Raw genomic sequence first — 12,081 nt, 5'->3', positions numbered from 1 at the left:
TATCATCTAAAAATCCCAACTGACTTCTAAAACTAAACGTTAACCCTAAGTGACGTAGCACGACCCAACGTGACGTTATAAACCGCGAAATCGCAACACATTCTAGGTAAGACTTGTACATAATTTCCCGCGACCGGAAGTAATGGAAAATGAAAGTAAACATGTGAAATGACAGAATGACTTCAAAATAAGGTAAAAATAATGATGTACAACATGTTTAAATATAGTTAAACATACAATAATGATGAACAAATCTTCCGGTCAATAAATTAAAACCACAAGTAGATAAACACACATTTCAAATATATACACAGTCAAAATCATTACATAACTTTGAAAGTAAAGTTTGACAATAATTTTCGCATTACTAATTAAAACTAATCAAAGACTGATCAAATCGAGGACTGTATATTTTAAAACAAAAAAGTGATTTCTGTTATGTCATGTTTTCAAATTAAAAAATATCTGAAGATCACCGAGGGTGTGTATAAAGCATACGCGGACTTCATAAGCAATGGAGGGAGAACTCTTCACCGCAAATATACTTCTCCATCCAAAGAGTAGGGAACCGTTCGACTTCAGAGTACTGATCCCTTTGATCCACCACTCATTACCGTCTTCCTTGGAAGACGGTATTGTATGGTTGAAGTTTTTTACAGTCTTCGGACTATATGCACTTCCTCTCTTTTGTGATTGGTAGAAAATGCATGATGAGAAAATTTTCAGTTATTTCATTGCTAGCGCTCTCGAGCGCTAGCAACTACGTTAGTCCAAATTCCCAATCGCAACTTCTCGGGCCTTTCCGACTAGCGGAAAAACGACCTCGAATGTATGTGGCAGACGCCATTGACAACCTCCTTTTATCTGTGGAATATGGAGATTAACTCAATGTTGATATCATAAATATACTATAGAAGGGACTTCTACATCCGTTATCCTGTGGAATAAACAGGAAGATGTAACTTTTTCAATGTAATGATTGTCACCTTTGACGGAAAGATACTATAGAAGCGACTTCTACATCCGTTGAATCACATATTTGCCATAAACGTGCAGATGGGAAAAATTTTTTAACATCCGGATAGACCGTAATAACATTTCGATCGTGTTGTAGCATGAAATAACTGTTGACGGAAAGAAATTCTGATGCGATTGTCCAAATTCCTTGAATACACATGCTCCGCCGCCATGGTCGTGCATTCTGGGAAAAATTGTGAAAAACTACTACAGATAGACCGTACTGATAACAATTTCGTATTGTACATCAGTACGGGGACCAGAGGTCACCTTATACTGTACATCAGTAGGGGGGAATTCAGTACATCAATAGGGGGAGAGCATCAGAGGTCACCTTTTTGCATGTACGGGAAAGCCCTTATCAAGTAAGGGGACCAAAGGACAACCTTATATTGTACATCAGTTACCAGGATCACCTTATATTGTACATCAGACTCGGTCAACCTTATATTGTACATCATAGTAGGGGGATCAGGGGTCAGGTGCATAAGCACCTTATTGTATTGTACATCAGTAGGGGGACATCAGTACATCAGTAGGGGGACCAGAGGACACCTTATATTGTACATCAATAAGAGGTCATCTTTTATTGTACATCAGTAGGGGACCTGTGGTCACCTTATGTTGAACATCAGTAGGGGACCTGAGGACACTTAATATTACACTTTACATCAATAGGGGGACCAGACCAGAGGTCACCTTATATTGTACATCAGTAGGGGGACTAGAGGACACCTTATACATGTACATCAGTAGGGGGACCAGAGGTCACCTTATATTGTACATCAGTAGGGGGACCAGAGGACACCTAATATTAACATAAGGGGACCAGAGGGCACCTTAGATCAATAGGGGGACCAAAGGTACCTACATCAGTAGGGGGACCAGAGGTAACCTTATATTGTACATCAGTAGGGGGACCAGAGGACACCTTATATTGTACATCAGTAGGGGGACCAGAGGGCACCTTATATTGTACAGAAGTCACCTCATCAGTAGGGGGACTAGTATATCAATAGGGGGACCAGAGGAACCTTATATTGTACATCAGTAGGGGGACCAGAGGTCACCTTATATAGTACAGTCAGTAGGGGGGACCAGAGGACACCTTATACACTTTAGATCAATAAGGGGACCAGAGGGCACCTTGTACATCAGTAGGGGGACCAGAGGACACCTTATATTGTACATCAGTAGAGGTAACCTTATATTGTACATCAGTAGGGGGACCAGAGGACACCATATATCAGGTAGGGGGACCAGGGTCACCTTCTGTATATATTGTACATCAGTAGGGGGACCAGAGGACACCTTATATTGTACATCAGTAGGGGGACCAGAGGGGGACACCTTATATTGTACATCAGTAGGGGGACCAGAGGACACCTTATATTGTACATCAGTAGGGGACCAGGGGTCATCTATTTATTGTACATCAGTAGGGAGACCTGGGGACACCTTATATTGTACATCAGTAGGGGGACCAGGGGTCACCTTATATTGTACATCAGTAGGGGGACCAGAGGACACCTTATATTATACATAAGCAGGGGGACCAGGGGACAACATATATTGACAACACGACACCTTAAATAAGTTGGGGACATCAGTAAGGGGACCAGATGACACCTTATATTATTCATCAGTAGGGGGACCAGGGGTCTCTTATCTTGTACACCAGTAGGGTGACCAGAGGTCACCTTATATTGTACATCAGTAGTGGGACCATAGGACACCTTTTATGTACATCAGAAGGGGGACAGAGGTCACATCATATTGTACATAAGTAGGGAACATCAGTAGCGGGACCAGGGGTCACTTTATATTTTACAACAGTAGGGGGACCAGGGGTCACCTTATATTGTACAACAGTAGGGGGCCAGGGGTTACCTTATATTGTACAACATTAGGAGGACGAAAGGACACCTTATATTGTACATCAGTAGGAGATAACAGTAGGGGGACCAGAGGTCACCTTTTATTGTACATCAGTAGGGAGACAGAGCCTTCAGTTCAGTTTTAACGTTCGTTACTGGGTGGACCAGAAGTAAACTAATATTGTACATCAATAAGTTGACCAAAGGTCACCTTATATGTTATTTCATTATGGAGACTTATGGTCATCTTTATATTGTACAACAGAAAGGGGACCATAGGTCACCTTATACTGTACAAGAGCAGACGTCAGATTATATTGTACATCATAAGGGGAAACGGAGGTCACCTTATACATCAATAGGGGGTCAGAGGTCACCCTATGTTGTAGATCATTATGAGGACCTTAGGTCACTCTATATTTTACATCACAAGGGGGACCAGAGGTCACCTTGTATTGTACATAAATAAGGAGACCAGTGGTCCCCTTTGTTGTACATTTTTAAAGAAATCAGACATAAAAAATATTATATGAATGCAGAGAGATAAAGCATCAACGATTCTAGACTCGTCTTAACCAACAGACACCTAAAAAGAAAACAAGGGCGGACCAGTGGGTACAGATAAAATGCATATTAACGAGATGCTAGACGTTCACTTAAGAACACGACAAGAGGCCTATGGATCTTATAGGTCATTTGAACATCTTGTAAAACTTTAAAACTTTCATTTCAAATAAGCGGTAATAATTAGCAATAATTAGTAGTGCTCATTGACCACAAAAACCCTCATCCTGAGGTCATATATTTCACAATTTTGAAAAAAAGGACCATTGTTCATAAAAAAAAATTGGTTTATACCAAAGAACAAATTTCAAAGCATTAATTCAATTACAGTATTGTCTACAAATGACATGGTACCCATGAGCCAGGGGCCTTGAAATTTATAATTCTGGAAGACACTCCCTTGCTTATCATAACTATATGTAGTTAGTTTAATTAATATCCAGGAGCAGAGAGGAAGATTTTTTTAAAGAATTAAGGAGGCTGGGGGACAACAAATTAACCACAAATTAACCATCAGTTTTAACTTATTTTTTTAGATACGGTATCATAAGCTGTCAACTATCATTTGGCAAAGAAAAAATTCATACATTTTAGTTTTTAAAATTTGATCATTTTTGTATATCTTTATATGGAGCTCTTCTTTTAAAGGAGATCAAAATAGTCTGAAAATGGCTGCCACCCCTCAGCCTCTTTAATGAATATAAACTTTACAGTTTATATAGCCCCACCGTAACACCGGAACCCCTGACCTTTGGGTCACGAATTTCAAAACTTTGGAGAGAATACCCTTCCTCATCACAACTTTGCATGTAGTTAGTTTGTTTAATATCCAGGGGCAGAGGGAAATATTTTCAAAGAATAAATGCATTTCATAATTATTATTATTGTCGTTATGGGTATTTCCTGTGTGAACAGAATGGTGGATCTGTGTGGTTTTTATGTCACGTGACATGGTCATATAAATAGCAGGTGCGTGCTTAAAAAGTTACTCTACCGCTCGTACAGAACGTGTAAGGAATGGAAACCAGTAAATTAGGCACACACACATATATATGTATGTATATAAGTATTATTTAATGATTAAAAATAACGTGTGTTGAAATGAATACAAATGTGTTAAATTTGTAATAAACGTTCTGACGAGCAGCATTCCATACATATGAGTTGATTATTCTTTCAATACAGAATAAAAAGTATAATTAATTTATATTCGGACAGACGAAGTGAGAGAGATTATAAATTAATATAAATTTTATAGCCCTGTCCTAACCCCAGGACCCCTGACCCTGGGACAATGAATTTCACAATTTTGGTACGGAGTCAATGCTTATAATAATTACCAACAGTTCGACGGCTTGATGTTAATGAGTAAAGAAGGTTTTTAAAGATTTCATCAATTGTAGTAATTACACCCAAACATTCTTGCCTTAGGGGGTGGAGGGCAGGGACCAAGAATTAAAAAAAATCCCTTTCACCCATAGATGCTTTATGCCAAAATTGGTTGTAAATGGTTGAGGGATTACAGAGAAAAGCTGAAAATGTTCAAATGTTAACGCACAATGCACAGCGCACGACGCCAGAAAAAAAAACTGATAGCAATAAGTCACATGCGTTGATTCAGGTGACCAAATAAGGAGTCCTTTGGTCTCAATATTTATGTAAAATATTAGGTGTCTTCTGGTCTCCCTGTTGACTTACAATATAATATTATAAGATGACCTCTGGTCTTCTTATTGATGTAAAATATAAAGTGTCTTCCGGTTTCTTCATTGTCGTTCAAAATAGTGTTATCATTAGTTTTTAATGATGTACAATATAATGTGACCTCTTGTCCCCCTACTGATGTACAAATTACGAGGGCTGTTCAATAAATAATGTCCTGAACTGTATGACATACAATACTAAGCTTGAATTTATAACAATTGATGTGACTACTTTTCATCACATAGTTTAATTGTGAGAAGCTGGAAAACAAGGGTATTCGAGACACTGCATTAAAAATGAATTGTAAAGAATCAGTAAACTAAAGTAAAATTAAACCGTCCATTAAAGCTGCTGTAAAATTTGTTAAGAATCCCAAAGAAATACTCACTGAAATATGTAAAAATTTACTGCAATCAATGTTTGTTTTATAGACAATTGAGCAGGTGGATTTCACTGATAAAATATATATAATGGGCATCAAAAATGGATACCGTACTTGCAAACAAAAATTAAACAAATAATGTACTGTTTGCCAAATTTCAACAAATAATCACTGATGGTGTATGATTGACTATACGACACATAGCAAAGAATGGAGGCGTACAAGGCAAGGACAATCCCCCGCTCTGAAAAAAGATATTTCTCAAATCGAAAAGTAGTATTTTTTCAAAATTTTATGGTTTATATCATCTTTTACATATCAAATTCTGTATTTCATTGTTTTAATAATTTATGAATAATTTATTTTTTATTCATGTTTTTATGACATTTGAAAACAAAAAAAGAAGAAGAAGAAAAAAAAAAGCTTCATGTATGATTCGAACTCTCTTCATAGCTCAGGTTTAGTCCAAGACCAACCGCTTTAACCACTACCGGTACGCTACGAAGTATATGCACTATTGACGTCTTTCAGTGTGATTTAAATGGACGGGTTTGTAACATTTCCATCATTTAAGCGTTCACGAAGAATGGAGACTTGACCCATTCATGTTCAAAATTCGTTTTTTATAGCTCTATTAAACCCATTTTCCACTAAATATGCTTAACTGTCAACTTTGAAATAAATATTATCAAATGATAAGTCGTTCAGAAAAATAAAATGATAAAATATTTTGAAGATGACATTACTGAGAACATGATTTTAGAAAAATATAGCTTTTTTGTGGATTTTGAAAATTGAAAAACATTTTGTCTCAGAGCGGGGGATTGTACACGCCTTATACGCCCTCTTTCAAAATACACATCATTTCGGGAGTAGTTCACACTGTTTTAAAAACGTTTGACAGAAAAAAAAGCTTATTACTCAAAAGTAACCCTTAAAAAAAATGAGTGAAAACGACTGCATATAAGAATATATGAACAATTATTAAAAATATCAGTAATTGTAGTTATCCACGTTTATTTGAATTTCAAACAGATAATGAAACTTGAATCTATTGCTTAAAACCCTCAAAACAAATTTACAATAAGATGTACTTGACAAAAAAAGCAAAGGTCTAAGAAGAGCAGAGAATTGCAAGAGCACAAGGATAGATTTATAGGCAATTTTCTTAAATATTAGTGGTCTTATTGTTCAAATTCGTATTCGGGGATGCAGTTTAATTTCTGGAGGAATCTAGAAAGCAATTTTTTGGCAAAAAATCAAAAGGTTAATGAGAATAAGGAATCCACAACATAAGATTTTTTCCATGACAGCGTCCAAACCCGAAAGCCCTGAAGAGTAAAGGAGTCTTGGGGATAAACAAAAGTTAATGTTCATTCACGTTAACAATATTCGCCAGATCTTTCGCCTTTTGACTTGTTCCATTTGCCAAACTTGAGAAAACGCCTTTCAGAAGGAAGAAACAAGTCCAGGAAATCATAGGATCTGCAATAATCCAGTATACAAAGGTTCATACCAGAAAATGAGTTCGAAAAACAATTGAAAATGAATCAGAAATTGGATAAAAATGTTACTTACATGTGTTTTAATGAAAAGATAATTTTAGGTTAAATCATTATAACTAAATTATTGAAAAGCGACTTTTGTTTCTTTCCGAGCACCGAAGACATTATTAAACGACCCTTGTATAAGGTGACCTACCGATGTACAATATCAGGTGTCCTCTGGTCCCCCTACTGATGTACAATATGAGGTGACCTCTAGTCCCCCTACTGATGTACAATATACGGTGACCTTTGGTCCCCCTACTGATGTGCAATATAAAGTGGCCTCTGATCCCCTTACTGATGTACAATACAAGGTGACATCTGGTCCCCCTTCTGATGTACAATATGAAACTGGAGTTTTATGAAGATTACTTTTCAATCCCTGACTTTTACAATTTATGACTTACATTATAAAATGTAAAAGTCAGTGTCTAATGTAAAAGTAAGTCTCATAAAACTTCATTAGTCCTCCTACTGATGTATAATATAAGGTGACCTCTGGTCCCCTTACTGGTCCCCTACTGATGTACAATATGAGGTGACCTCTGGTCCCCCTACTGGTGTACAATATAAGGTGGCCTCTGGTCCTACTGATTCACAATATAAGGTGACCCCTGGTCCCCCTGCTGATGTACAATATAAAGTGTCCTTTGATCTCCTTACTGATTGAGTGCAATATAAGATGACCTCTGATCCCCTTACTGATGAACAATTTAAGGTACCTCTGGTCCCCCTACTGATACACAATATAAGGTGACCTCTGGTCCCCCTACTGATGCACTATATAAGGTGACCTCTGGTCCCCCTTCTGATGTACAATATAAGGTGACCTCTGGTCCCCTTTTAATGTACAATGTAAGGTGACCTCTGGTCCCCCTGCCAATGTACAATATAAGGTGACCTCTGGTCCCCTGGTATATAAGGTGACCTCTGCTGATGATCAATATCTGGTCCCCCTGACTGATGTACAATATAAGGTGACCTCTGGTCCCCCTACTGATGTACAATATAAGGTGACCTCTGGTCTAATCCCCTGGTACAATATAAGGTGACTGGTGTGTACAATATAAGGTGACCTCTGGTCCCCCTTTTGATGTACAATTAAAGGTGACCTCTGGTACCCCTACTGAGGTACAATATAATGTGTCCTCTGGTCCCCCTACTGATGTACAATATAAGGTGGTTTCTGGTCCCCCTACTGATGTACAATATAAGGTGACCTCTGGTCCCCCTATTGATGTACAATATAAGGTGACCTCTGGTCCCCCTACTGATGTACAATATAAGATGACCTCTGGTCCCCTACAGATGAACAATTTAAGGTTACCTCTGTTCCCCCTACTGGTGAACAATATAAGGTGACCTCTGGTCCCCTTACTGATGTACAATATAAGGTGACCTTTGGTCTCCTTATTGATGTACAATATAAGGTGACCTCTGGTCCCCCTACTGATGTACAATATAAGGTGACCTCTGGTCCCCCTACTGATGTACAATATAAGGTGACCTCTGGTCCCCCTGCTGATGTACAATATAAGGTGACCTCTGGTCCCCCTTCTGATGTTAAATATAAGGTGACCTCTGGTCCCCTTACTGATGTACAATATAAGGTGACCTCTGGTCCCCCTACTGATGTACAATATAAGGTGACCTCTGGTCCCCCTACTGATGTACAATATAAGGTGACCTCTGGTCCCCCTGCTGATGAACAATATAAGGTGACCTCTGGTCCCCCTACTGATGTACAAGATAAGGTGACCTCTGGTCCCCTTAGTGATGTTCAATATAAGGTGACCTCTGGTCCCTCTACTGATGTACAGTAAAATATTAGGTGACCACTAGTCTCCCTTACTGTGTAAAATATCGGGTGACCTCTGGTCCCCTTACTGATGTACAATATAAGGTGTCCTCTGGTCACCCTACTGATGTACAATATAAGGTGACCCTGGTACAACTGACCTCTCCCCCTTACTGATGTACAATATAAGGTGACCTCTGGTCCCCTTTCTGATGTTAAATATAAGGTGTCCTCTGGTCCCGCTACAGATGTACAGTACAATATTAGGTGACCACTATTCCCCGTACAATATAAAATGACCTCTGGTCATCCTTCTGATGTTAAATATAAGGTGACCTCTGGTCCCCCTACTGATGTACAATATAAGTTGACCTAAGGTACCCCTGCTGATGTACAAATGTAACTTCTGGTCATCCTTCTGATGTTTAATCTAAGGTGACCTCTGGTCCCCCCTACTTATGTACAATATAAAATGACCTCTGGTTCCCCCTACTGATGTTCAATATAAAGTGAACTCTGCTTCTCCTACTGATGTACAATATAAGGTGACCTCTGGTCCCCCTACTGATGTACAATATAAGGTGTCCTCTGGTCCCCCTACTGATGTACAATATAAGGTGTCCTCTGGATCACTTATTGGTGTACAAAAAAAGGTGACCTCTGGTCCCTCTACTGATATACAGTACAATGTAAGGTGACCACTAGTACCCGTATTAATGTAAAATATCGGGTGACCTCTGGTCCCCGTACTGATGTACAAAATAAGGTGTCCTCTGGTCCCCCTACTGATGTACAATAAAAGGTGACCCCTTTTCCCCCACTGATGTACAATATAAGGTGTCCTCTGGTCCCCCTACAGATGTATAGTATAAGGTGTCCTCTGGTCCCCCTACTGATATACAAGAGAGGACCTCAGGTCCTTCTGCTGATGTACAATATAAGATGACCTCTGGTCCTACTACTAATGTAAAATATAAGGTGTCCTCTGGTCCCGCTACAGATGTACAGTACAATATTAGGTGACCACTAGTCCCCGTACAATATAAAGTGACCTCTGGTCCTTCTGCTGATGTACAATATACGATGACCTCTGGTTTTACTACTGATGTACAATATAAGGTGACCTCTGGTCTCTCTACTGATGTACAACAATAAGGTGACCAATAGTCCCCGTACTAATGTAAAATATCTGACCTCTGGTCCCCGTATATGTACAATATAAGGTGTCCACTCCCCCTACTGATGTATAAAAGTATATGCACAATATAAGGTATAAGGTCCTGGTCCCCTACTGATGTACAATATAAGGTGTCCTCTGGTCTAAAGTCTACTGATGTACAGTACAATATTAGGTTACCTGTAGTCCCCCTACTGATGTACAATATAGGGTGACCTCTGGTCCCCCAAATGATGTACGATATAAGGTATCCCCAGGTCCCCCTATTATGTGCAATAAAAGATTACCTTTGGACCCCTATTGATTTAAAATGTAAGGTGACCTATGATCACTCTGATGATGTACAATATAAGGTGACCACTGGTCTCCCTAATGATGTTAAATATAAGATGGCCTCTGGTACCCCTACTGATGTACAATGTAAAGTGATCTTTGGTCCCTCTATTGATGTACAATATGAGATTACCTCTGGTCACCCTTTATTACTTTCACGTTTCTGCTAATATATATATTAGAAAGTTGATCTTTATAAAGTTATAAATATGATTATTTTGGAGTAAGACAAAGAAAATTGTCTATCATATAAAATTCAATTAATATATAAGGTGACCTTAGGTCTCCGTATTGATATCGATAAATTTACTTTTGTGCCTTTAATGCCTGGAGAGTTCCTAGAATTTTTTATTACTACGCAAAATGACGAACTATTTGCGGATTTATTATATTTTTAATAATTTACTACTTTATAATATGTAGTATAGAGGTGATATCAGGTACCATGGAAGCATTCCCTGCCGACAGGTCATATCTGCAAATCATTTATATAATTTAGGAGTGCAACAATTTATGAAGCTAGCCAACACAGAATCATTCAGATCAATTGGTGCGTCACCATCAGACCCCTATGAGGAGTATTATCCTCCATGTAACGAGCTTCCATACCCTTCAGAGGAGTACTGGGTCTGTAGAATCAAGCACTATGCGTTCAACGTCTGGCATCCAACGTCTACATGTAGAATGGGGGCATTGGATGATCATACGGCTGTTTTTGATCCACAACTCAGGTTTAAAATTTTATTTAACTTTAAAAAAAAAAATAATATTTTGTTTAATTGTGAAAAATAAAGATTTATTTTAAAAATTTCAGATTCGTTGTCTATCAATCTTATATGAACTGAATTGAAGTCTGAGTTAAATTGAACTCGAAAGAATGAATATACATGTAACTCAAGAACATAATTAGGGTACATGTAATACTCGCAAAAATAAACTTAGATATATTCAGAATATATATATAGTTCAACAATCTGAAAATCGTTATATGGATTACTAATAAGCAATATAAATATCGTAAATTATTTAAACTATGGAAAAAGAGGATTTCTTTGTAATTTCTATTGTCATTACAGTTATTTATTTTCATTTTGACAGGGTTATAGGTATACAGAATCTTCGTATAGTCGATGCGTCTGTCATGCGCCACGTTACTTCTGGAAACACAAATGCTCCTACAATAATGATAGCAGAAAAAGCGGCAGATATGATTCGAGGAATAGATAGTGTTAAAGATATTCGTCAAAGAATTATCAATTTATAAATATTGATAAAAGATGAAGTGTTAATTTTCTTGGGAAGGTGGGCGTCATGCATGTGTTTACAAATTTCAAGGCAAGAAAACAGGAAAGATAAGATGTAGCATTCTTTTAATATCAACTTAAAGAGATTTACCTATTGGTCGAACTAGGGCATTTTAGAAATTTGAACAAAGTAAATTTGTTTATGATCTATCATAAGTTAAGATTCCTAATAGCCACATACCACTCGCTGCCAGTGGACATCCATTTCAATGGTAGGTTACAGAACAAATAAAACCTGGTATAGAAAATAAAAGAGAAAAAGTTCATTTGCAACTTATTTCATTTTTTCCTGAATAATACCATTATACCTATTGAAAGGTATTCTAAGAAACTTTGTAGTGCTAGATCTACTAAGCATGAATTTAAATTAATAACAGT

General features: G+C 37.8%; 1 protein-coding gene across 1 annotated transcript; it reads left to right on the top strand.

Moving 5' to 3' along the window:
* The first annotated feature begins 10,902 nt into the window (after positions 1 to 10,902).
* Positions 10,903 to 11,774, top strand: LOC134258126 (choline dehydrogenase, mitochondrial-like). Its single transcript, XM_062740677.1, has 2 exons — positions 10,903 to 11,130; positions 11,498 to 11,774. The coding sequence occupies exons 1-2, from the start codon at positions 10,913 to 10,915 to the stop codon at positions 11,661 to 11,663; spliced, it is 384 nt and encodes a 127-aa protein (XP_062596661.1). The 5' UTR covers positions 10,903 to 10,912; the 3' UTR covers positions 11,664 to 11,774.
* Positions 11,775 to 12,081: the final 307 nt, after the last annotated feature.

Source organism: Saccostrea cucullata, unplaced genomic scaffold (assembly GCF_032062105.1).
Source record: "Saccostrea cucullata isolate Sc308-1 unplaced genomic scaffold, CSIRO_AGI_Scuc_v1 ctg14316, whole genome shotgun sequence".
Taxonomy (NCBI): Eukaryota; Metazoa; Mollusca; class Bivalvia; order Ostreida; family Ostreidae; genus Saccostrea; species Saccostrea cuccullata.
The sequence above is the reverse complement of the archived record's forward strand: the minus strand, read 5'-3'. Positions and strand labels throughout refer to the sequence as shown.

Coding starts and splice junctions, on each gene's coding strand:
- LOC134258126 (XM_062740677.1), top strand. CDS start 10,913: ATGAAGCTAGCCAACACAGAATCATTCAGATCAATTGGTGCGTCACCA. Junction 11,131..11,497: donor GTTTTTGATCCACAACTCAG/GTTTAAAATTTT, acceptor TCATTTTGACAG/GGTTATAGGTATACAGAATC.